This window comes from Anarrhichthys ocellatus, unplaced genomic scaffold, assembly GCF_004355925.1.
Source record: "Anarrhichthys ocellatus isolate YVR2014 unplaced genomic scaffold, GSC_Weel_1.0 scaffold20, whole genome shotgun sequence".
Lineage (NCBI taxonomy): Eukaryota > Metazoa > Chordata > Actinopteri > Perciformes > Anarhichadidae > Anarrhichthys > Anarrhichthys ocellatus.
This window is the reverse complement of record NW_022280050.1, coordinates 2245749-2268147: the sequence shown is the minus strand read 5'-3', so window position 1 is coordinate 2268147 and position 22399 is coordinate 2245749. Positions and strand designations below refer to the sequence as shown.

Sequence of the window (22399 nt, the reverse complement as noted above, 5' to 3'; positions counted from 1 at the left end):
TTTAAATGGCTACTCATTGTTCTCTGTATTCTGCTCTCTCCTGTCAGCAACATGACGGTCACTTCACTGTCATCCAGCTGGTTGGCATGCTGCGTGGCATCGCCTCGGGCATGAAGTATCTGTCAGACATGGGCTACGTTCATCGAGACCTGGCCGCTCGAAACATCCTGGTCAACAGCAACCTGGTGTGTAAAGTGTCCGACTTCGGCCTGTCCCGAGTCCTGGAGGACGACCCGGAGGCTGCTTACACCACAACGGTACACGTCTGACACAACCCTCTAAAACCAAGCAGCTGATACTAATTTATTACAGGTTTTAACAAAGCTGAGGTAATCCTGTTCCAAGGAATATACCCTATAGTACAGGCTCCAAACTGGGATTAAATGGAAGGCAGCCATGTTGCTGAACCCAAATACAATATTTGGGAAAATGTGTTTAGTATTTGCATTCAAAAGCCTACGATGAAAATATAGCTGTGGTCTACCAAAGATAACTGTTGTCCTCCTTTTCTCAGCAGCAAGTTTTGCATATTTTAGCGCTGCAAATATAGTGACACAGATAGAAGTACAAATAGCCACAGCACGAAAACATCTCAGCTCATACCCGCTATACTGTTGGAAATTCAGTCAATTGAAAAAGCAACCCTGTCTCCTTCAAAATTACATTTCCATACAACTAAACTCTCAATTACATTTTGAGGGAAAGGTGTTTTTTCCTGGATTACGGTCACAGTTTTAAGCTGTTTGAAACAAGTGGTTAACGTTGGAAATTGAAACAAAAAATAACAAAACTATTTTGTTGAGTTTAGATAATTAAACAGCTTTGTTAATTTTAGTCAAATAAAGCATCATGGTTTGGCTTAAAATTACTTCGAAATTGAAACACAACACAACAGAAAGGTGCTCTGTTATGTTCAGGCAACATAACTCCTTGGTTTGAGGACACGGACTGCAGCCTCCTGGCTGAAAGCTCCGACCTCCCACTGAGGACTTTACCACAACAGTAATAACAAGGATTCAAGGTTTTCTCAGTTCAGTCATATTCACTGACAGGTGGCTGACTTCTCCTGCTCTGCACCTGCTTTTTGAGGGAACCTCATTAAAAGAAGAGTTGCAAATCTTGAACTATGAAAGTCAAAGGAGTGGAGACCGAACAAACAGCAAATTTAATAACAGAGATATACTGAGAGTTTACTAGACAGACACTCCCTACCAGCTGTCCTGTGGCTGAATCTCCCTGTATCACCGCATAACAAAAATCAGTTACCTGCTGTTGTTGTATCTTATCACTGTTATTCTCTAACCTATGTTCCTTCTTTCCTCCAAATATGAGTCTTTCCTAATTAAAGATTGAGTTTACAGACTGATGCCACTGTATCTATGTAAGCTTGAGACATCAGCAAACTGACAGTCTGATGCTCTGCACTATTGTGGGACCTTTCTGCCTTCTCCCCTGAGGCCAGTGAAAGATGGAGTTGCCTTAGATAGCGAAAAGCTAAACTTCAAAAACTGAAATGACGCTGCTCTGTAAATCTGTCTGAGACATGAGTGACCTCCATTTCCTGGTTTGTATTGAGGTTATTGTGGGAGGGAAATGCTGTGTTTTTACGGTTCCAAGTTTAACTTTCTGCTCCACAACACTGTGGTTGAAATCGGAGGGTGAGGTGAGAAGAGACGAGGGAATGTGGAGAAAGGAGAGGAGACAGGTGAGGTGAGGTGAGATGAGGTGGATTCTGGCATTTATAAACACAGAGATATTGATGAAGTTTCCGGATTGAGAATAGGAGAGCACTTGGACAGAAAAATTTATGAAATATTCTAAGTGTGTTTTAAAATCGCTCTGCACGCTTTAACAGCTAATTTCTTCAGTCACAACTCTGCTGGAAAGTGATGTTTGCAGGGTTGAGGCTAGTGAGACGTACTTTCAATGATTTGAATGATTTACTGTATTTGTGTGTGAACAGGGCGGTAAGATCCCCATCCGATGGACTGCTCCCGAGGCCATCTCATACAGGAAGTTCTCCTCGGCCAGCGACGCCTGGAGTTACGGCATCGTCATGTGGGAAGTGATGTCATATGGGGAGCGGCCATACTGGGAAATGTCCAACCAGGATGTGAGTATTGCAGTCATAACAACGGTCGTTTACGTGTGTATTTTGTGTCACGTGGGAATCTGGAAAATGTTAATGTAGTGTTACAAATAGAACGATAAAGTACCAATTGCATGAATACCTCATTATCTCCTCCTCACTCTCCTTCCTCAATAAAAAATCTCTCAAGTCTCATTGACTTAATCCAAAAAAAGGTTCTGCCACCAAGTGAGTAAGTCTTAAATACAGTGTACTTTATATTCAACACACTTTGAGTCACCCTGGCACAAAGACGTTTTTCAGTGTGAAGTGTTAGAGCAACTGCAGTGGAAGAGAAGAGGACAATAGGCATCAGTGTGGTGACTGATATCTTGTTTATTTACTTTCTATTTCTATCTTTTTTTTATCACTTAAATTAGCTTTATTGGTATGAAACACAATAGTGTTTGTTGCCAAAGTGTACCAAGAGAATGAATAACAACTACTAAAGCCTACTGTATATGAAATATGTTAAACAAATGTCAGTCAGTTCATTTAAATGTGTAAGCAATAATAATAGTTATCCTGTTTATCCTGGTGGTGACAGGATGCTAAAATCAGGGCCGTAAACAGGTCTGTAATGCTGAGGTCATTATGAGCCATGTTTACCTGCCCAGGGACTGAAGTTAGCTCAAAGCCTAAATAATGGCTTGAGGTTCATATTTTGGGTACAAGGTCCCTGATGAACAAATTTGATGAAGATCTAAATTCCAAAGATCCCAAATTCCGACAGAAAAAAAATTATTTTACCGCTGGCTTTTATTTTTTACCTATATAGAAGCAGTACTTTTTTAGGTAATTTCAGAAATCAGCCCCTATAAATGTGTAATATGTGTGTATTTGAACAATGTTAACTTCTAGAAATCTTACTAAATACCTCAAAGTGAAGTGACCTTGGTGCCGTCAATGGTCGTTAGTTACTGTCTTGGCTACAATTGAGCCAATTGACATAGCTGCTAACTCACAGAGTGTATTTTGAACATGCTGGTGTTTTACCTAAACAGTGAACTATTCCTTTAAGTGAATTTCTCTGAGGCATCTCAGTGATCATTCCTGCAGATGAAAGAGACTTGTTCATGTTGTTTCCACAAATATTCTCCTCACAAGCCTGGCTCTCTAACCTCTCGCACTGCAGCGTACCTCAATATTGACTCCTCAATTCAAGCCCTGCTCCTCTGAGTACATTTTTAGCTTATTTTCCATTATATCTGTTAAAATTGCTGCTCTTTAACCTGCTCCCTGACTGTTTTCTAACATGAAAAGCCTCTGAGAGAGAGAGGAGGGGAGGAACAGATATGCTGGTGAGATTCACCCAAAAGGATGAAAAAGATGAGTGAGAGGGAAAGGAAAAGAGCATTGAAGGTCAGAGGTTCAGAGGACTTCAGGCCGATCGAGGGGGAGTTTAAAGCTGTGGATTCAGTGTGGCTGAGCAACCCGCTGATCCCTGGGCTGTGGTCAGGGATTGGAGGGGCCACGGCGGAAGCAGATCCATCCCTCTCTCCGCTGAGTGTGAAAGCTCCACCGTAATCCCTTCAACCCCATACACACAGACTCGTACACATCTATGCACACACACATTCACTAAGGTCCCAGGGTTTGGGGAGGATTTTTGCTGTTTGGGAATTGCTTAGAAGTGCTTTCCAAAGCAAAAGGCCAGCCAAGCCGCAAAAACCAGCCAAACATTATCTCTTCCTGGTCAGCCACTTACCACTGCTCCCTACAAGGATACATGGATCTCTACTTTCTCGTAGACTCACAGATATGACATGGAGATCTATGGAGGCAACAGTAACACACGCTATCAGATCAGATAAAGACGGTATTTACTCTTGTTGGAAGAGATTGTAAGTAAAGATTGGGTGTGGGCACAAGGATAAAAGTCCAAGTTCAAACTTATTTGTTTGGAAATCAAACATCCAAGGAGGAGGAGATTATGGGAAATAATAGAAGCTTATACAAAACATTAAATACGGAGATGCTTGCTGTTCTGCCTCTTTGCTGCAGGCTTACAAATGGACAGGCAGAGCTATTGTTAATGTATCTAAAAGTGGCTTTAATTAATATTTTTCTTTTACAAAAACAATGTATTAAATGACTGTACTGTAATGTGAAAGGCGTCGCTGAACAAACTGAGACTTAGGTTGGCTGTCTCTTGTGAAAAAGCTCTGAAAAGGCGCTGCTCAGCACCAAACAGCAGACGGACAGAGGTAGTGACTAGATGGTGATCATAGTGGAGCATTCAGCAGCAAACGAGCCAAATACATCCCTCAGGAGTTGGTGGAGATCAAAGCAGAGCTAAAAAAAAATGAATATTAGACCCACATTCATCCGTTGGCCACAAATATGACTTCAAATGAAATGCTAAAGTTACTCCGTAACTGCTGGATGTGTAAATAAGCAATTGTTTGTTAACACTAACGCCGTATCAACTCATAAGGTGATGATATGTCGATATTGTTTGTTTCTGCTGCCCTCAAGTGGCCAAAAATAAGCTATTGCAGGCTTTAGTCTTCCCAAAATGTCCTTGTCGATGCTAGCATCATGGCTCAAAGGTTAGCAAATGTCAGTTGGTCCACCTCTTTGGTCGAGACTAAACTCAACAACTATCAGATAGATTGCCATAAAAAAAAAATGATCCCCCAGAGGATGAATCCTACTGGCTTTGTTGATTCATATCTTAGCATTATCATTCATATCGCATTTGTACAGCCTCACACAGCCTGGATGTAGACTCTTTGTTACACTACACTGTTAAATCTGCACAAAATGAAAGGGGAAGAAATGGCCCACACAAATAGAATCTCCTCACTAGATGAATGTGAAATAAAGGCATACATTAGACATTTTAATTTTGTGAAACACTATGTTCAATTTAAAGAAGAATGTTCTGATAATTTCAGTAGGTTGACTTCGTAGCAATAAAGCTTTGTTAATGAAACCCCATATCCTTAGACAAATCTAGACAGTGCAGAACAATGCTACATATAGGTCAGTAGGTTTATTGTCTTTGTCTGGTCTGCTACAGTCTGCGAGATCAAATAAAAATCACAATTTCAATTTCAAGTCTGAAACTTTCCAACCGAATCGATCCATTTTCAAGTTAATTACATTCTAATAGGGCAGCCTTCTTCCACATTTCGACTTCGTCCTTCATCACATTCGACTGTCTCTGCAGGTGATTCTCTCGATTGAAGAGGGCTACCGGCTGCCTGCACCAATGGGCTGCCCTGTGGCCCTGCACCAGCTGATGCTACACTGCTGGCAGAAGGAGAGGAGTCATCGGCCCAAATTCACCGATGTCGTTTCCTTCTTGGATAAACTGATCCGTAACCCCAGCAGCCTGCTGCCGCTGGTAGAGGATATTCAGAGGTACAGTATTGAAGGCTTCCTTGAAGTGCTTAATGTGTAACTGCACTGTAAGTTAATTTGAGCAGAGGTGACAGGGGACCACATTTTTCAAGCATCTGAATTTGAGTTATTTGAGTTGCAATAAAGAGTGAGCTATGATAGGACATCTCTTCTAAATCCAGAGGCAAAGATAGGGTGACATTGCTGGTAGAAGTCCATAAAAGTTCATAACATGCTCTTACTCCTACGCCTTAAAGTAAAACCAAGTGTGTGTCATTCTGAGAACTGTAAACCAGTAAGGTCACTTGTCCACCTCTGAGATGCTTTAGAAATACTGGCAGGATCTGACATTATCCTTCTTTTTTTTTATCAGTCTTCCAGAATCTCCAGGGGACGATATGGACTACCCAATGTTCATCTCCATCGGCGACTGGCTGGACGCCATTAAGATGAGTCAGTACAAGAGCAATTTCATGGCAGCTGGCTACAACACATTGGATTCTGTTGCGAGGATGAGTATTGAGTGAGTAGCAGAGCTTAAATATAACTATTATTAAGTTGCCTGAAACCAAATAGGACTATCTTTGCAGTAGAAGTGGGGATTCAAAGGGACCAATTTTAGTCATGAAGTTCAGTTTACTTTATACGAGGAGTACAATTCAAACTGTGAATGTATTTTGTGGTTCTATGAGGGAGCTTTTAAAAATAACCCTGATGATGTCATAGTGATGTCATCGGGGTTATCTGAAATTCATGTTGAGACTTAAACCTTTAACAGAATGCTGGTGGTTCAAACTGTGTGTGTGAAGATTGAAAGATGTGTTTTGTTTCACATTGACCGAAACGTGTCTCACATAAACTCAGTGTGCACAGTGAAATTATTTTGTTAATCCTCACTCAGTCCATATATGACTGAGGACAATAAATGAAGCTCATAGCACACTTGTCGGTGTAAACACTGCCTGCCCGACTCAGTGGACCGCCCTGAAAAAAACTGCAGTGAATGAAGTCAACTAAAAGTCCTCACAAGTGAGACTCAAAGCGTCCCGTGTGTGTGTTTTTGTGTTTTCCCTCTCGGCCTAGAGATGTGAGGCGTATAGGGGTGGAGCTGATCGGCCACCAGAGGCGGATCTCCAGCAGCGTACAGACCCTCCGCCTTCAGCTACTGCACGAACAGGAGAAGGGTTTCCATGTATGAGGACAGCTTGTAACACAACCTGGGATGGACAGACAGATGGACCAGAGGGAAGTGAAGTCTAGACCTTTGGACAGACAGTCTACAGCCTGTGCCTGAGTCTAAACCCCTCATAAAGGAGGTCACCGGACAGACTACCACAGCCGACTGCCCCCTGGTCTCCCTCACATCCAGTAGTAACAGACTTTTTCCTACTATACACCCATTACCAAGTATACCTGGCTCTGCCAGACTATTGCAGCCTGATAGACTTTAAAGACTGGCCCAGGCCCTCTCTTAGGGGAATGTAATGCCTTGTTGCAGCAGCAGTCATTTTTGTGTGGAGCAACAATATCTAGATGTAGATTTGCAAACATAATCTACTGAATCTTTTGACTTTTTTTCTTGTTGGTATTCTTTCCTTGCTCCGAGTTATGTGCTCATTTAGCTGCTATTGGGTGTGCAATCGAAACGTATTTGGAAAAAGTATCCTCGATATCTTTTATTTTGGAGTTTGATAATTTATATCATGATGGTATGATTTGCATTGCTTTAGTTTAACCTCTCTCCAGAGAATCTGGTATGCTAATACTTGAAGAAAGAAGTGAGAAGCAAGCGACGGAGATTTCTTGAATGTTTAAAAAGTGTATAGACAATTAATCAATAATTATTATCATAACCTAATATCTATATATGTGCAGTCCTGTATGTGAAAGCCCTAGTAAATCTGGATCTTATTAAAGATGTTTTATTTATGTAAGATTTTTATCCAAATCAGCAATACGGTATTATGCAGTCACCTCAGTATCTCAGAGAGAAATGAAGAATTGTGCAATGAGAGAACTCTTGTTGACATGTAAACATGAGTCTAACACCACACCATCCACCTGTTTTTATTGTCACATGCTAAACTTGCGGAACTGGATCCGTTGCCTTCAGATGAACAACCATACAAGTCCATCCCGACGATTTCTAGCAACCAGCGTGCTCACAGTTGTGTGAAAAGCCTGATTAATTTTGGATTGTGACTGTTATACATTGCCTGAAAGTACACAATCTCCACCGTCTCAACATATGAATGTTCACAGAGCTTAGATAGGAGATGTTTGAAATCGTCCGGAGACGTAACATGGACTTATATGGTTCTTCAGAACGAGCCGAAATGCTTTCATATACATTCATGTTTTCTTTTTGCCTGCACACACACACACTAATGCAGTGCACCTCTGGGACAAAGTTGGTCCAAGATGTCAGAGCAGAATCATTTGTTGTTGGTGCAAAGCTACTGGATGGATTTTAGAATGTTATTCTACTCCAGTCTGTTCTTACATTGTTGTAAAGGTTGTGGAATTTGTGGCAGTATGGCATACCAGTGTACATAGATGTAGTCTGAAATGAAAACTGTTGGATCTGCAGTAGGTGATGTCAAGTTGTGAGATGTTTGCCATTAGAATCAACATTTTTCTTCATTCGCTTAGTCAGTGGCGAATAGGCAGTGCTGCAGAATATAATTAGTTAGTTGAGCTGGGAATAGCACAAGTAGCTTCCACCTGGTGGATGGAAACCGGTGAGAAAAAGGCAGTAGACTTCGGTTTGTGTGACCAGGACAGAGCGGTCCTGCAGAGACAGTAAGTGACTTTTATGACGGCAGAGAGAGAATGAACACAAACAGCAGCATCATAACTCATCATGTGTCATTCTAGCATCAACAGTAACAAACATACACATGCACACACACACACACACACACACACACACACACACACACACAGAATGCCTTACAGTCTGTTAACCATGCAAGACAGAAACACTTTAGAGTGGTTCATACGTTTCAGTGCCGTTACAGGGACCTAGCCATTAGTTTGAGTTGTATTACCGCCCTTCTACAGCCGTGGATTTCCTTGCAAACCGGGGCTTGATGATTAATGTCGAAAGGGAAACTGGATCCAGAGATCTGTGCCTTTCGGTCACGGCGTAGTTATGCATCCCGGCCTGCAGGAATAGGAAAGGTGCCCACACACATCCAAACACACACAGATTTGCACACACACATGCTCACGTTCACCACCCCTCTACAGAATAAGGAGAATATCAGATGCTGTTTGTTTAGCATGTTCTACTGCTGAGCAATGTTAGAACGTTCTTTTGTACAAAGTACAAGTATACTTATAATTCTTGTATTTTATTTTTTATAATTTCCAAAGAGATGTTGTAGATCTTGCACACTGTAAGAGGCAGTTACAGCGAATATTTATTTGCAAATAAAGATGAACAGTTCTGGAGGTTGACTGCTCATTTCATTTTGTTGCCATTTTAAAATTAAAATAAAAACAGCATTGATTCAAAAGAAGAAATGCTATCCTATGTCTTTCAGGTTGTGAAATGAAAAGCTCGTAGAGGCAATCAAGCCCCATCTATTCATACAGCTATTATTGTAACCTATTGTTAAATGTATCAGTCTTGCACCACCTCTTTAACCTGGTTGCTTCCATGAAGTCGTACACAGAACAGAACCAAAAGATGGAACTGTTGGACCACTGACCAGCTCCAGACCTGACATGTGAGAAGCCCAAATTGAATTCCTGCAATCATTATGGAAATGTAAAAGATAAATAATATTCAGATTGGATGTGATATTTTTTCTGTTGAGAGTTTGCCTTATCCCTTCTTCAAAAAACATATTTTCCCATTATGATTACATATGCTTTACTATGTCCTCATACATATAGTTTATATAGTGACCAAATTTAAAGATATGTACGACCTCCTCTCTTACTGTGACATTTTGTTCTGTTATTTCTAATTCATTGTAGATTTACATCAAACACTTTATCACAGATTGCTCTAATTAGTGTAAAGCAAACAGACTGACACAACAGATAGTGGCTCCAATTAAGATAATATAAGGTTAGGCGTTAGACCATCAAATGCATCTTATCAAATGCATAAGATAGAAAGCCGCAACCTCCATGACCAGGTCACCGGGTGGTTCAAAGAGCTTAATTCTCCTTAACAGGATTACCTGTCCCAAGCTGGGATGCCCAGGCAGCATCTCAGCTTGGGACACTATTCACAACAAGTACTGGGAACACGCAGTCCACGGCTGTGTTTATCATCATTGTTTACTTCCATGACAACTTTCAAATTCAGTATATTTAATTTACAGTAGTCAGACTATCTACGGGGTGATGCGTTAAACATTTAAATGGTATAACATCGATCAAGTCTAATGGGGCTGCTGGATAAACTGTCGGGCTGGCTCGGCCTGAGGAAGAAAGAGGTCAACGTTTTGTGTTTGGGACTGGACAACAGCGGCAAAACCACCATCATCAACCAGCTCAAACCGTCGAATGTAAGTACATGAAACTGGGACTTATTATAAGAGGCGATTGTGTACTGTAGTCTACCATGTGGGAGCACAATCTTGTTATGCATAAAAACAAAATCTCATACCATTATCATTCAGGATAAATACTGTGACAAGGCCTGTCAAAATCTCCTTTATTGAACTGCAATCATTCATCGATTGCTTGTTTTCAGCATTCGAATCATTTAGGCCCATTGTCACCCGACTGGAAACATGTTAGTCAGGTAAAGCCCATATCATACTTTCCTTATACTATTTCCTTGTTGACATACTTTTGCCGTTACTTGTCTGTTTTTGTGTGTTTGTGTGCGCGCGCGTGTGTGTGTGTGTGTGTCTCTGTGTGCGGGTGAATGCAGACACAGGCACAAGAAATAGTCCCAACAATTGGCTTCAACATTGAAAAGTTCAAGAGTTCAAGGTAGAATTTTACAGACAATTATGCATATTTATTAGTGAGTAATTAACAGACATGGAATAAAAAACAATGGCTAAAACACCATTAAGTAACATTCTAAGCTGTCTGCGCTCTCTCTCTCTCTCTCTCTCTCCCCCCTCTCTCTCTCTCTGCAGCCTGTCTTTTACAGTCTTTGATATGTCTGGGCAGAGCAGATACAGAAACCTATGGGAGCATTACTACAAGTATGAGACACACAACGTGCCCGTCACTCATCAAATATTAAAACTCGTTGCCGCCCCAAGACTCAATTCTAACTTCTTCTTCTGTCCTCCTCAGAGAAAGTCATGCCATCATATTTGTCATTGACAGCAGTGACAAACTGAGAATGGTTGTTGCCAAAGAGGAACTAGATACTCTTCTCAACCACGAAGGTAAGCATGATTGACATATACTATATTTCTACTATATTAGGCCTTTTGTAAACTATGCTATCAGGCATAGTTCAGGGTTCATAACAAACAATGCAGTTTTAGCAGTTTATTGCCATTAGTATTACTACTAACTGTGTCCTGGGATCAGTTGTTAGTGTCCGCATAGTCTGAATCTGGCATGTTAAAACCATGTGTGTTTTCAGTCCAGTGAAAGACTAAATAAGTTTATTTCACTGTCTAACATACCTTCAAGTAAAAACTATGGAAAAAGTCACTGAAGTCACTGGTTGTCACTTTTGGTTGAATGAGAACCTGCTCGTTTTAGTCTTCCACCATGGCACATGGTCTAATGTGGTACAACGTTTTAGATATCAAGATAAAATGTGTCTGTCAAACTTTAAATGATCTGCTGGTACTCAGCACACTAATTAATTATTGTATAGATAAAAATATGATTTTTGTCCGATAATTCACTGGCCTTCATGTCTGATTTATAATCCAGATATCCACAGCAAAAAGCTGCCTGTATTGTTCTTTGCTAACAAGATGGATCTGCGGGATGCCGTGTCTTCTGTCAAGGTCTCCCAGATGTTGTCTTTAGAGAACATCAAAGACAAACCCTGGAACATCTGGTAAAATATCTGTCCTCTGGTCACACATACAGTCCTACAACGAACACAGGAATCATGCTAGTGTCAGGTAGTGTTGAGGGAAGTGCACTTGGATTAAATATGAACTGAGCCAAGCCCTGTCACTTCCCCATCCACAACATTGTATGCTTCCAGAGTTGCAGCTTAAAGTCTTAAACAGAGACAATAAAGTGACCATGCATATTTACTCACTCCTTCCTGGGCCTGTTCCCAATGTCTGCTTGTTTGTCCTTTTCCATGGCTCGGGTTAAACATTATTCGGAGGCACCGCCTGGTTAGTTTGTATACATGTGCTTACCATCCTGTTTACTCATTAGACAGATGGAAGGCAGATGGATTAAGAGCAGGACAGCTTTAAACAGCCAGGATCCAAGAAAAGTCATAAGAAAGTGAACGTGTGCCAAAAGCAGATTAACTTCTCGACATCTCCTTATGTTTTTCTCAGTGCCAGCAATGCTATTAAAGGAGAGGGCCTACAGGAAGGGCTGGACTGGCTACAAGGTAAAGTTCAGTAACTTAAATTAAATTGTCATACTTGGCCAGAAGAAATTAAAGGCGGTGTTAAATTGTGCTAAGATGTTAATGTCATCGTGTCAAGTGCTGTCTGTATTAAGACATGTCTTTTTTTTCATACCCGTAGAACAAATTGCACAGTAAGTATCATCATGTAAAGTCATTGTGGTGGTAGATTGTATCTCAGCATCTCTCTGGATGGGATTTAAGTCACGGTAGGCCAAGTGAGCATTACCCAAACAACAGGTTTTTGATTGACTGTAAATAACACTAAAGAGAAAAATCATGTACTATTGAAATTACTCAACGACAGAAATAAATCCCATCCAACTGTATGGTCTGTGAAACGTTTAGTTTTGATCCCCCTTGTCCAATTTGAACGTATGTGCTGTGTACATTTCCTGATCTGAGCCATCGAACACTCTCCAAAACCGTCGTATTTTAGCAAAAAAAATGCTACAAATAAGCTTTGAAGTCTTGAAAAGTAAATCTTCGTATTAATTCCATGGTTTTCAGTTTGCACCCAAATCCTCCAAATCCGTCACATACAAAGAAAGCACAACCAGATTTAATTTCTAAAAAATATCTATTTTTGTTTGTTTCTCCTGCCAGATCATATCAAAACAATGAGCTTGTGAATGATTGAAATGCCTGTGACCGTTGACGCGATGTGGATGTGGAAACCGGATCTAATTTACCACTTGGAGTTCTCATCACACTTGATGTTGTAGGCCTTAAACAACAACGTCAAATAGTCTGGTACCACCTGTGCACGCTACAACTTTGACACCATGTTTTTATGAAACAACAGAATATAATATTGTAATTGGTATATGACTACTCTCTAATGTGAATATTTAAAGCGCCCACAGATAGTAAGTTACCTATGTTATTCATAAATATCCTTGATGTTGTTTCTGTATAAAGCAACATTCAAACATTTTATATTTCATTCCATGATCAACTGAGCTGTTTTTGTGCTGAATATTGTACCACCTGGAGGACAATAAAAGCTTGTTGCTGAGTTTGTGCTGTGTTTCATTTTTTGTAAGAAGGAAGCCAGAAAATACACAAAACAAAATAAAGACATTATAATTGAAAATACCAATTTAATAAATTATGCAAAAAACAATGTAATCATTGTTTCACAACTATATTTACAGAAAGGTGCAATGTCAATAAATAATAAATAAGAATAAATATTAATGTTGTTAATGAAAAAATACTAAATACAGTTTATAAACATTAACCTGCAAGATGTTTAAGAAGAGCAAGATTTAAAAACTTTGGGAGAAATATAAAATGTGTATAAATAACCATGCTGTTTGTCCAAAGTAGTTAAACAGCTCTATTTTCAACCAACAGTTTTGTTTATCGTATATAATGAATTGCAAACCAAATTCATCCTTGGGTCCCTCCCTCTCTTTAGTTAACCCCTTCATTATTGACGTCTGTTTCTTCCCCAACTCTTCCTCCTCGTGTCACTTTATCTGCGTCATTCCTATTTGAGGAACATGTGGAGGAATTTGGTGTGGAAGCGAGCACTGGCGTCCATGAGGAAACACAGGGTCTGGAAAGTCTCCCTGTCGTCAAGATGGTTTACTGAAAACACATGATGATTATTAATTACTTTTTATATTGCTTTTAATGTGAACCAGAGGCACTGTGGAGGTATTCAAGATCGATCTAGGTGGTCCCAATATGATTAACAAGAAGAAACGTCTTACGTTCTACGTCTGTCTTTTCTACATACTTTTATGATTGCAATATCACAATATCACGGTATGGGAGTATGGTATTACATTTCTCGATGCAAGGAACCATTATTACTAGGAACCAAGAATCATTTTGAAAAAAGATAAAAAATGTAATTTACACTCCAGGAAGCCGTTCCTCCTCACCTATTACAGACAACTCAAAAAACTCCCTGGTGACCTCTGAAAACATGTTCTCCAGCTGCTGGATGAAGCAGAACCTTTCGGGAGCCGTGCTGAACACCTTGCAGATCTGCTGCACCATCTTCACCGCCCACGTCATGTGATAGCCGTCTTTCTCACACACCTGAGGATGCAACAGGACGAAACAGAAAGCTGAACCAATAGTCCTTTTCACAGCACAAATTATGTTAAATAAACTGTTATGGCGGCCGATTGAGGAGGTAACGGAATAACTAATAAATACATTTTGCACCATGGACAGCACAAGTTACTCTAATCTATGTTTAATCTGCTATTAATCAACTGTACATTGCTGGCCTACACCTGATTCTCAATTAAAAGCCAATAACGGTCCAACATACCACTACTAACCAAAATGCCAGCTAATTTCCTCGAGCTGATGATGAAACAACTAGTATCCTCACCAGTATGATGTACACAATCAGTCTAGAGATCTCGAGAATTCGTCCGTTGATGGCCTTGCTGGCTAGAACGGTGTAGCAGAGACTGCTGCCACACAGCACCAACAGACGAGCCACATTCTCCACATGCCATGGCTGAGGGATGACTGGAGATTATAAGGAGGAGGACCATATATACAATCAGTGGGGGGGTCCGTAACACTACTATGTTTTTATCTGGGACGTGAAAACATTAGAGGACCACTGAAGTACGATACCAATGAGCTCCTCCAAGATCGCCAGCAGGGAGTTGGTGGTCTGGTATTTGGCTTCTAGTTTGCCGAAGAGCAGCAGGATGGCCCTGGCCAGGTCCCACAGAGCGCAGTGAGGCAGCCCCCTCTCCACCAGATCCTGCCACTCGAAGGTGCCTGCTATGGTGGAAGAAAAACAAGCTGAATAGGAGGCAAGCCACGCTTTCCAACAACAGTCTCAACTAAACTAAAATCAGCCGGATAAATGTGTTCTCGTGAAGTTAAATAAACACACACCACCCTCACCCTCTGGCATCAGAGGTCCGTAGAGGATGAACAGCAGGTGTGCCTGGCTGACCATGGGCCAAGGCTTCAGGAGTTGCGTCAGCCAGAATTGGCACTCTGGCTGGCTCGGCCACGGGTCCAACAGAACCTTACGGCAGAATAGACGGAGCTGCAGCTTCTGGTCCCACCTCACCCCTGAGGACAGACGGAGGAATAGAGAAACATGTTTTTTTGGAATCATGTCTTTTAAGACTTTTAATGAGGCTCAAGAGGAACAGGCCCAGAGTATAAAGAAATGATCCTCTCTGATGGGACTGCTCTCCATGTTACACCTCTACACACCTGGTTTCCCCATGATGACGGCCTCTATCTTTTGCAGCAGATTTGTGAGGTCACTCAGGAAGTTGAACACTCTGTGGCACTCCAGCTCATCCCACCCTGCGATCAGTGTCTGTGAAGTATTCAACAGTACATAATGTAACATTTTCAAAGGCAGAAAAGAGTCATATTTCCCTGCTTAATTGTTTCCAGACATTGGGATGACACACAAAGGTGAGACGTGATTCATAAGAAGCCTACGATTTCTCAACCATACATATATTCTGTGTTTCTACATTTTCCTTTAATCACAACCAAGCTTCAGATGAACTGTTTATCTTTATATGAGGCCCTCACCTGGAGGAAGACTCCGTAGCTGGAGAAGCCCATGCAGTCTGGTGCTAAACACTGCTCCATCAGGAAGCAGGGAATCTGAAACAGATCAGTGGGACAACTTTATTTATTTTGACTTATTATTAGCATAGGACATAGGTTATGATCAACAGATATTAAGGCTGAATAATATATCGTTTCAGCTACAACATTGAAATTTTAGCATGTGCAGCATTCCAAAGGTAATGAGGTCAAATGACACCGTTTAGCTTTTCAGGACTAGTCTTAAATAAATCAAATAGTTCAGCCTGGTGTGACATTATCTAATCTTGCTGGCTCGTCCTCTCACCTCTCCTTTTCTTACCTGTGAAAACTTGCTAAAGATAAACTTTAACCTGTCCTTTGTTGGTTGCAACAGGGTACATCTCTTGAACAACAAACCTGAGACATTGAACACAAAGCACATTGTCAAATTAAATAGATTTTGATCTTTCCTCTCCCTTCACTTGACAGCGTAACTTGTCCATCATACTGTATGGTGGTCATTCAAGTGTATGTTAAATGCCGGGAGACGCTATCGGTAATATGCCTGCCACAGATCAACAGGTTAATTATAAATGTCACCATACACGGTCTGGAGAAGAGCTATACAAAGTAAAGCATTCAGCTAAATATGCATATCCACGTACCCAGGTCTCTGTAGTGTTCAATCGTGGATCTATTTTCAAGGCAGGTGGAGTGGTGAAAGCTTTGAATGATCGTTTTATTCTTCCAGGCCAGGGTGGAGATGTAGTCCAAAATGTATCTCGTGATTGCCTTGGACACCATGCTGAGCACACTGATCTCCAGCACTGACAAACACACACATTGTTTATTATCAAGTTTCAAATATGTAGACTGAAAAGACATTTTTTTTCTTCACTAACTTGTCCAAATATGTCCTAAAAGTAGTGGTAGAATTGGATTTTTGTTTCACACATTCAAAAAATGTGTTAGAACAAACAGTTGAAGTACAATTTTATGAATCATATTATTCATATTTACTGTAAGTATAAGCCTTAAATGTAAAATATCCCAAATACATGAACGTTTCAAACAAACTCTGACAGACATGTAAGTTAAAATGTTGTTAGTTCCACCTACTAGACAGTTTGTCCAGGATCATGTCGAACACCTCTGTCGGGAGACTGTGGAAGAAGCTGCCGCTAGTGGTGTCAACGGTACACTGGCTGCGGGTCACGATGGTTGGGAGACTGTGGAAGAAGCTGCCGCTAGTGGTGTCGACGGTACACTGGCTGCGGGTCACGATGGTTCTGGTCGGGCGTGGCCGACGACGAGGTGTCCTCTTGTGGGACTTGTGTGTCAGCGTGTACTTCACCACATTTCTGGTGGCTTTCCTCACCATGACTTGCACCACTGAATTGACTGTAATAAACAAGAATAAAGCAATGTTTACAATAAACTTTTAAGCTAACCTAACGTTAGCGTAAAAAAAAAAAATCTCCCCTTTCGGATAATGCTAAGCCAGTATAGCTAACGGAGCAGCTAATGCTAAACCAGTATAGCTAACGGAGCAGCTAATGCTAAGCCAGTATAGCTAACGGAGCAGCTAATGCTAAGCCAGTATAGCTAACGGAGCAGCTAATGCTAAGTCAGTATTGCTAGCTAACCTAGCTAGCTAAACTTATAAACTAAACTCCTGACAAACTAGATGAATATAGTAGCAGTTTCATTAACATTCAAGTTGACGTAGTCACTTACTGAAACATATAATTAATAGCAATACAAGCTAATAGTTAAATTAATATAGTATCTTACCAGTACTATTAACTTAGTGATGTTGATAGTCTTCTGAGATAGTGGAGTGAGTGTTAACTAGATGTCTTTGATGACACCGTGGTATTAGACAACGGCGCGAAACAAATTACTTTACTGTGATAGTAAATGGTACTGTGTACATAGTATATAGTACTACATAGTACTGTGGCCCAGATCACATCAAGCTTGGCCTCTACTTAATAGATCAGCGTAATAATAGTAATGCTATATACAGTAATAATTAGGCAGCTCTGTAAGAAAATGGTATACAATTATTGAATTAGTTAATTAATGTGTAACCACAGACTGTATATAAGAAGTGTGTAACGATACATTGAGCCGTCAGATAAAATAGTAGCCTAAAAGGCATTCTCAGAAATATAATATAATATCCCATCATATATATATATATATATATATATATAGGTTGGCTTTTAACTGAATTATTTTGTGCAGGTTGCATGTTTTTTCTCTCAAATATCAAATAGTAATCTAGCAGTAACAGATTGCTCCTGCACCATATTTATTTACTGCATAACCAGTTATCTTAAATGCCCTATACTACACTCATACAGGTGTTTTGGCTGAATAGTTATGAATGTTATGTTATGAAACTCGTCTGTGATGTTAATGTGGTTTTAATTAATTCATGATCTAATCAGACAGAATGGCCAACAGCTGTGTGGGAGTGCAGGGCCTTTAATGATATGTAGTTCGTACTATATTTTAGGAATGTTGTGTATATCCGTACACATATATATATAGTTTAAAAGATATGTGCAGTATAAAAGTCCAGCTTTTCAGACCTCTGAAGAAATAAATACACACACAAAAAATGGAGAACCGTACTACACACACTATTATGATTGTGTTACCCCTCCAGCTCTGTGCACAACAGACCAGCTATGCTCAGCTGCTAATCACAGGATTATTCTGCTTAACTAAGACTATTAAGTGTTCCACATTCAGATGGCGTCTCCCACAGGCAGACCTTGGAGAGGATCATCCCTTCTCTACAGAGCTCTCACAGAGAAGTGAACACTGCATAAGGGACCCAGGGGAAGGGCTGGGAAAATGCCCTTGTATACCAACAGGATGTCACGGTAGGTTACACTCGGGGCGCAGAGGGTGAGAGAGAGAGAGAGAAGAACTGCCAAGGAAGAAGATGGACCTCAGAGGAACCCGTTTTGAATGACCTCACCTGGCTTGCAGGACAGTAGGTATCGCACACGCAATCACAAACACATACAGCACTGCATGAAGTACAGCTTGGCTATCAATTTGAAACCTAATTGTAGTTGATGTATATTCCCGTTGCCTTTAAGTTGATGCACTGATTAAGTCATTGAATTTTTCATTCTTTCTTTTAATTGTGTCTGTTATCCATTTCAACAGATGTGGAGCTCCAGAGAGCTTAGTTATTGAGGCAAAAAACAGCACAACCAGTGAGGACAATATCTCTTCTGTCTGTCTCTGCTTGGAAACACTGCTCTGCCTCCGGGTCCACGGGTTTATCTGTCTAGAGAGCAACAAGCCATCACCGGGACTGTCTCTCATGTCATCTGTAACGCGATGCTCCTGATGCTGACAGGGATAAGGACGATGATGATATCTAACATTGACCAGTCACATATCTGACACTCCCGCAGCATTAGACACATATTCCTTGACTTTTGAGGCAGCAGTGGAGACAGAAGGAGCTGGACAGTGTGGAATCAGTGCCAATGGCCTATTTATTTGGAAGTGTACCATCTGGACACCTCTGATCATGGATCCGTAGTCCTCTTGTGACCTTGTTGGTGAGTATCCCAATGTGGAGAGCTTTTACTAAGAAGTGAAATGTAAAAAAAGTATATGAATATTACATTTGGCTTTGCTCTTGGGTGGGCTGATTTGTGGGTAAACCAACAGCAAAAACAAGATGGTTGTCACAGCCTTGCCTTTGTTCCTATTGCTCACTAGTTATGCCTTCAGTGTAGTCAATCATTAAGTAAACACAATGAGGCTTGTATCTGATATTTTAAGAGGCCCCAGCAGTGTCAGGTCTGACGCTGAACAATAATCAGGCTCTGTAAACAGCCACTGTTCTCTGAGGAAGTTAAACAATGTATGAGCGCAGTTTGGTTTCTTTGTTTTGACATTTAAAGTCGCTCTGCTTCATTCTTGCCGAGGCAACAGGGGATTTTGCATTTAAGTAGGTATTATTCCTCAGTTAATTATATTACATTTTGATTGTTTGATGTATTTTTCAGAGACTTTGATAGTCATTATTCGAAAATGTGTCCCCACATTATTCAGGGTTTTTTCACTTGCGCTATAAAAAAAAGAAACTAAGCGGTAGAGAACATTTTGTTCAAAACATTGAGAAGGAACAGAAGTAAATGCTTAACTACCAAATGGGTTTCTTACCCAGAGTGTATCCTGTGTGAACTTATGAATGTAGAACTGAGCGCCAGGTCAGAGATCAAATTGGGCAAAATATGAGTTGGTCAATTATTACAACATAAGTCACTACTATCCCTTATTGTCACAGTTTGGGGCTCAGTGCTCTGTCATCAAGTCATTCAGTCCCTCTCTCTCTCAAATACCTTGCAGAGCTGTGACAAATGTTCAAAGTTAGTGGTTTTTAACAGTACTCTCAGCTTGGGTGGTTCCTGTAAATGTTTAATTTCCTCTCTCTGTCTCTCTTCCTTCCTGAGGAGTGGTGGGGAGCTTAACAAATAGACTGCTGTGGTTTGCCCTCCGGAGGAGAGCGTTAAACAGGTGAAGCTGAACACTGCTCTCATTAGTTACAGATGCAGTCACCTGCCACTCACCAGAGACTGATGCCAGAGAGTTTCCACAGCTATTTCTGCCAGCACTCCGGAGACACTTGAGGAATGGCTCAGACTCTGTGACTGGATGTAAGCTCAGTGGAATTGACTGTACTGCTAGGGACCATGCAGATAACAGGAGGAATCCAGCCTCTTCTTCAGCCTGCGGGACTGAAGTTTTGTTCTGAAAGTGTTTCTTTTGTATGCTGCGACATGGCGTTCCTGTGTGTCGATTTTCCCTTTTACACATGTTATCTGTGGATCCAATAGATATTCATGAGCGTGCTTGATGACATGCATTTTGAGACATCCAATTGCTCTTAAGTGCCTCCTACGCACTTATAAACAGTGACTTATAAGTGTGACTTTGTACTTTGCAGTTTGAACATCCATCCCGGTGAGCAAATCATGGCCAGCACAGCGGTTCAACTCCTTGGCTTCTTCTTGGGACTGTTGGGGTTTGTAGGAACTGTTGTTGCAACTCTGCTCCCCCACTGGCGCAGTACAGCCTATGTGGGCTCCAACATCATCACAACCACCGCCTATATGAAAGGCCTGTGGATGGAGTGTGTGTGGCAAAGCACTGGCATTTACCAATGTGAGCTGTACAGATCTCTACTGGCACTGCCACGCGACCTGCAGGTACGACACATTCACCAGTTAGTGAAAGTATTTTATCCAAAGCACCTCATCATGGGAAACAACAAAAAATGAATTGCTATTTTGATTATTTATAATCTTTTCAGCGGTTTTTCAAGCAAAAATGTTCAACAAATGTGAGGATTTTCTGCTTCTCTCTGTTTCATATCATTGTACACTAAATATCTTTGGGCTTTTAACTATTGTTAGTTGCTGCCCTAATAATTGCATTGCCCAGATATACTGTATAGATGGATGGTCCGGTATGACCAAGCAGTTGCACTTTTCTAACCCTACGGGCTACAATAGGAATCGGTTTTAATCCCAATGTTGAAGTGCTTGTGTTTTCTCTTCCCTTTAGGCTGCCCGGGCGCTCATGGTGCTCTCCTGCATCACATCAGTCCTGGCATCTCTGGTGTCGGTGACGGGGATGAAGTGTACCCGCTTCGTCCGTGACTCCTCGATCAAGTCTTCGCTGGTGCTAAGTGGGGGGATATGTTTTCTCTGCGCTGGCCTGCTCTGCCTGGTCACCGTGTCCTGGACCACCAACGATGTCATCATAGATTTCTACGACCCCTTCCTTCCCAGCGGGATGAAGTGTGAGATTGGCCTGGCCGTGTACCTCGGTTACGCCTCGGCCTGCGTCAGTCTGACCGGAGGAATGGTGCTATGCGGGAGCAGCAGCAGCGACAGGTCACGGAGGCCCCTCCATGTGCAGAGGGGTCGACCGTTATCACCTCCCTCTGCCTTCAACCACATATACCCTCCCGCTCCCCCCTACAAGCCCCCCGAGGCCCTGAAGGACAATCGCGCTCCCTCACTTTGCTCCCTTTCCAGCAGCGGCTATAGGCTCAACAACTACGTCTAAGACCACCAACTGCAAAACTATGGAGACTGTTAAAAAGATACGGCACAGACCAAAACTGAACACTTCTCCCACGTAATATCTTAACAAGTATTTTAGCCTCTATACCGAAAAAAAAGAGTTAAAAAATGGAAAAGGAAAGAAGTTACCCCACCATGTTTGACCAAAAATCTGATTTGGAAAGGATATCAAAATCTGCTCAGGCTTTCATCTAACTTTAACATGACCAGTTCTAGGCTGAGCTTAATAGCCAAACATAACTCACAGTGTGTGTGTGAGAGAAAACTGAGAGCTCAAACCTTGTTGACCTCCTGCTGTGTAACCGAAGGACCAGAAGGTGGCAATATGTTACTGCAAATAGCCACAGAAGAAATCACATACAAATTCCTCATCGTATGCTGAAACACACGTTAATGGTTAAGCTATTGTTCTGTCACTTCCTTGTTCTAGCCTACTCTCTTGTTGGGATTAACTCTTTCTGTTGTCAGTTCAAATATTATAATACTTTTAAAGTAGATGGATGATGTTTTATGTCACTATGCAATATTTTCATGCCAAAGAAAATAAAAAAACAATGGCCATTTCTGATGATTTAAACATAGATCAGTACTTTATAAAATACTTTTTTATTGTTTTTAATGAGCTGATAAAGCAGATGTTCTGTCATGTAAAAGTCAGAAAAACACAGCTGTAATTAATGACATTGATTGACCTGGGTTACTGGGATACAT

At 41.1% G+C, this 22399-nt stretch overlaps 4 protein-coding genes across 5 annotated transcripts in view; 3 read left to right on the top strand and 1 right to left on the bottom strand.

Moving 5' to 3' along the window:
* The window catches only part of LOC116389617 (ephrin type-A receptor 6), a 134064-nt gene extending 125138 nt beyond the window's left edge, over positions 1–8926 (top strand). The window contains exons 13-17 of one of the 2 annotated variants that reach the window (XM_031858451.1): positions 48–257; positions 1964–2113; positions 5304–5497; positions 5850–5999; positions 6562–8926. In XM_031858451.1, coding sequence (XP_031714311.1) covers positions 48–257; positions 1964–2113; positions 5304–5497; positions 5850–5999; positions 6562–6736 — 879 coding nt within the window. In that variant the 3' untranslated portion in view covers positions 6737–8926. Of the gene's footprint in view, positions 1–47; positions 258–1963; positions 2114–5303; positions 5498–5849; positions 6000–6559 lie in introns of both variants that reach the window. The other variant, XM_031858452.1, reaches the window with a different exon arrangement.
* A 645-nt stretch (positions 8927–9571) lies between these two features.
* LOC116389721 (ADP-ribosylation factor-like protein 6) lies at positions 9572–13004 on the top strand. Its single transcript, XM_031858644.1, has 7 exons — positions 9572–10002; positions 10191–10241; positions 10374–10435; positions 10588–10656; positions 10751–10845; positions 11348–11477; positions 11941–13004. The coding sequence occupies exons 1-7, from the start codon at positions 9880–9882 to the stop codon at positions 12008–12010; spliced, it is 600 nt and encodes a 199-aa protein (XP_031714504.1). The 5' UTR covers positions 9572–9879; the 3' UTR covers positions 12011–13004.
* Positions 13005–13474: 470 nt separating this feature from the next.
* On the bottom strand, positions 13475–16938 carry LOC116389762 (F-box only protein 47). Its single transcript, XM_031858707.1, has 11 exons — positions 16819–16938; positions 16677–16758; positions 16223–16384; positions 15898–15974; positions 15558–15632; positions 15225–15333; positions 14893–15077; positions 14625–14763; positions 14371–14513; positions 13910–14069; positions 13475–13610 (listed from the first exon to the last, which is right to left on the bottom strand). Exons 1-11 carry the CDS (start codon positions 16936–16938, stop codon positions 13510–13512), a joined length of 1353 nt encoding a protein of 450 aa, XP_031714567.1. The 3' UTR covers positions 13475–13509.
* Positions 16939–20551: 3613 nt separating this feature from the next.
* LOC116389764 (claudin-14) lies at positions 20552–21698 on the top strand. Its single transcript, XM_031858709.1, has 2 exons — positions 20552–20806; positions 21165–21698. Exons 1-2 carry the CDS (start codon positions 20573–20575, stop codon positions 21669–21671), a joined length of 741 nt encoding a protein of 246 aa, XP_031714569.1. The 5' UTR covers positions 20552–20572; the 3' UTR covers positions 21672–21698.
* Positions 21699–22399: the final 701 nt, after the last annotated feature.

What these genes read in the sequence shown, in the direction of transcription:
- LOC116389721 (XM_031858644.1), top strand. Translation starts at nt 9,880, where the DNA reads ATGGGGCTGCTGGATAAACTGTCGGGCTGGCTCGGCCTGAGGAAGAAA. An exon ending in CTATGGGAGCATTACTACAA is followed by an intron (nt 10,657 to 10,750) that starts GTATGAGACACA and finishes TGTCCTCCTCAG; the next exon opens with AGAAAGTCATGCCATCATAT. An exon ending in TACTCTTCTCAACCACGAAG is followed by an intron (nt 10,846 to 11,347) that starts GTAAGCATGATT and finishes TTTATAATCCAG; the next exon opens with ATATCCACAGCAAAAAGCTG.
- LOC116389762 (XM_031858707.1), bottom strand. Translation starts at nt 16,938, where the DNA reads ATGGTGAGGAAAGCCACCAGAAATGTGGTGAAGTACACGCTGACACAC. An exon ending in TCTTTAGCAAGTTTTCACAG is followed by an intron (nt 15,633 to 15,897) that starts GTAAGAAAAGGA and finishes GATCTGTTTCAG; the next exon opens with ATTCCCTGCTTCCTGATGGA. An exon ending in GCTACGGAGTCTTCCTCCAG is followed by an intron (nt 15,334 to 15,557) that starts GTGAGGGCCTCA and finishes AATACTTCACAG; the next exon opens with ACACTGATCGCAGGGTGGGA.
- LOC116389764 (XM_031858709.1), top strand. Translation starts at nt 20,573, where the DNA reads ATGGCCAGCACAGCGGTTCAACTCCTTGGCTTCTTCTTGGGACTGTTG. An exon ending in CACTGCCACGCGACCTGCAG is followed by an intron (nt 20,807 to 21,164) that starts GTACGACACATT and finishes TCTTCCCTTTAG; the next exon opens with GCTGCCCGGGCGCTCATGGT.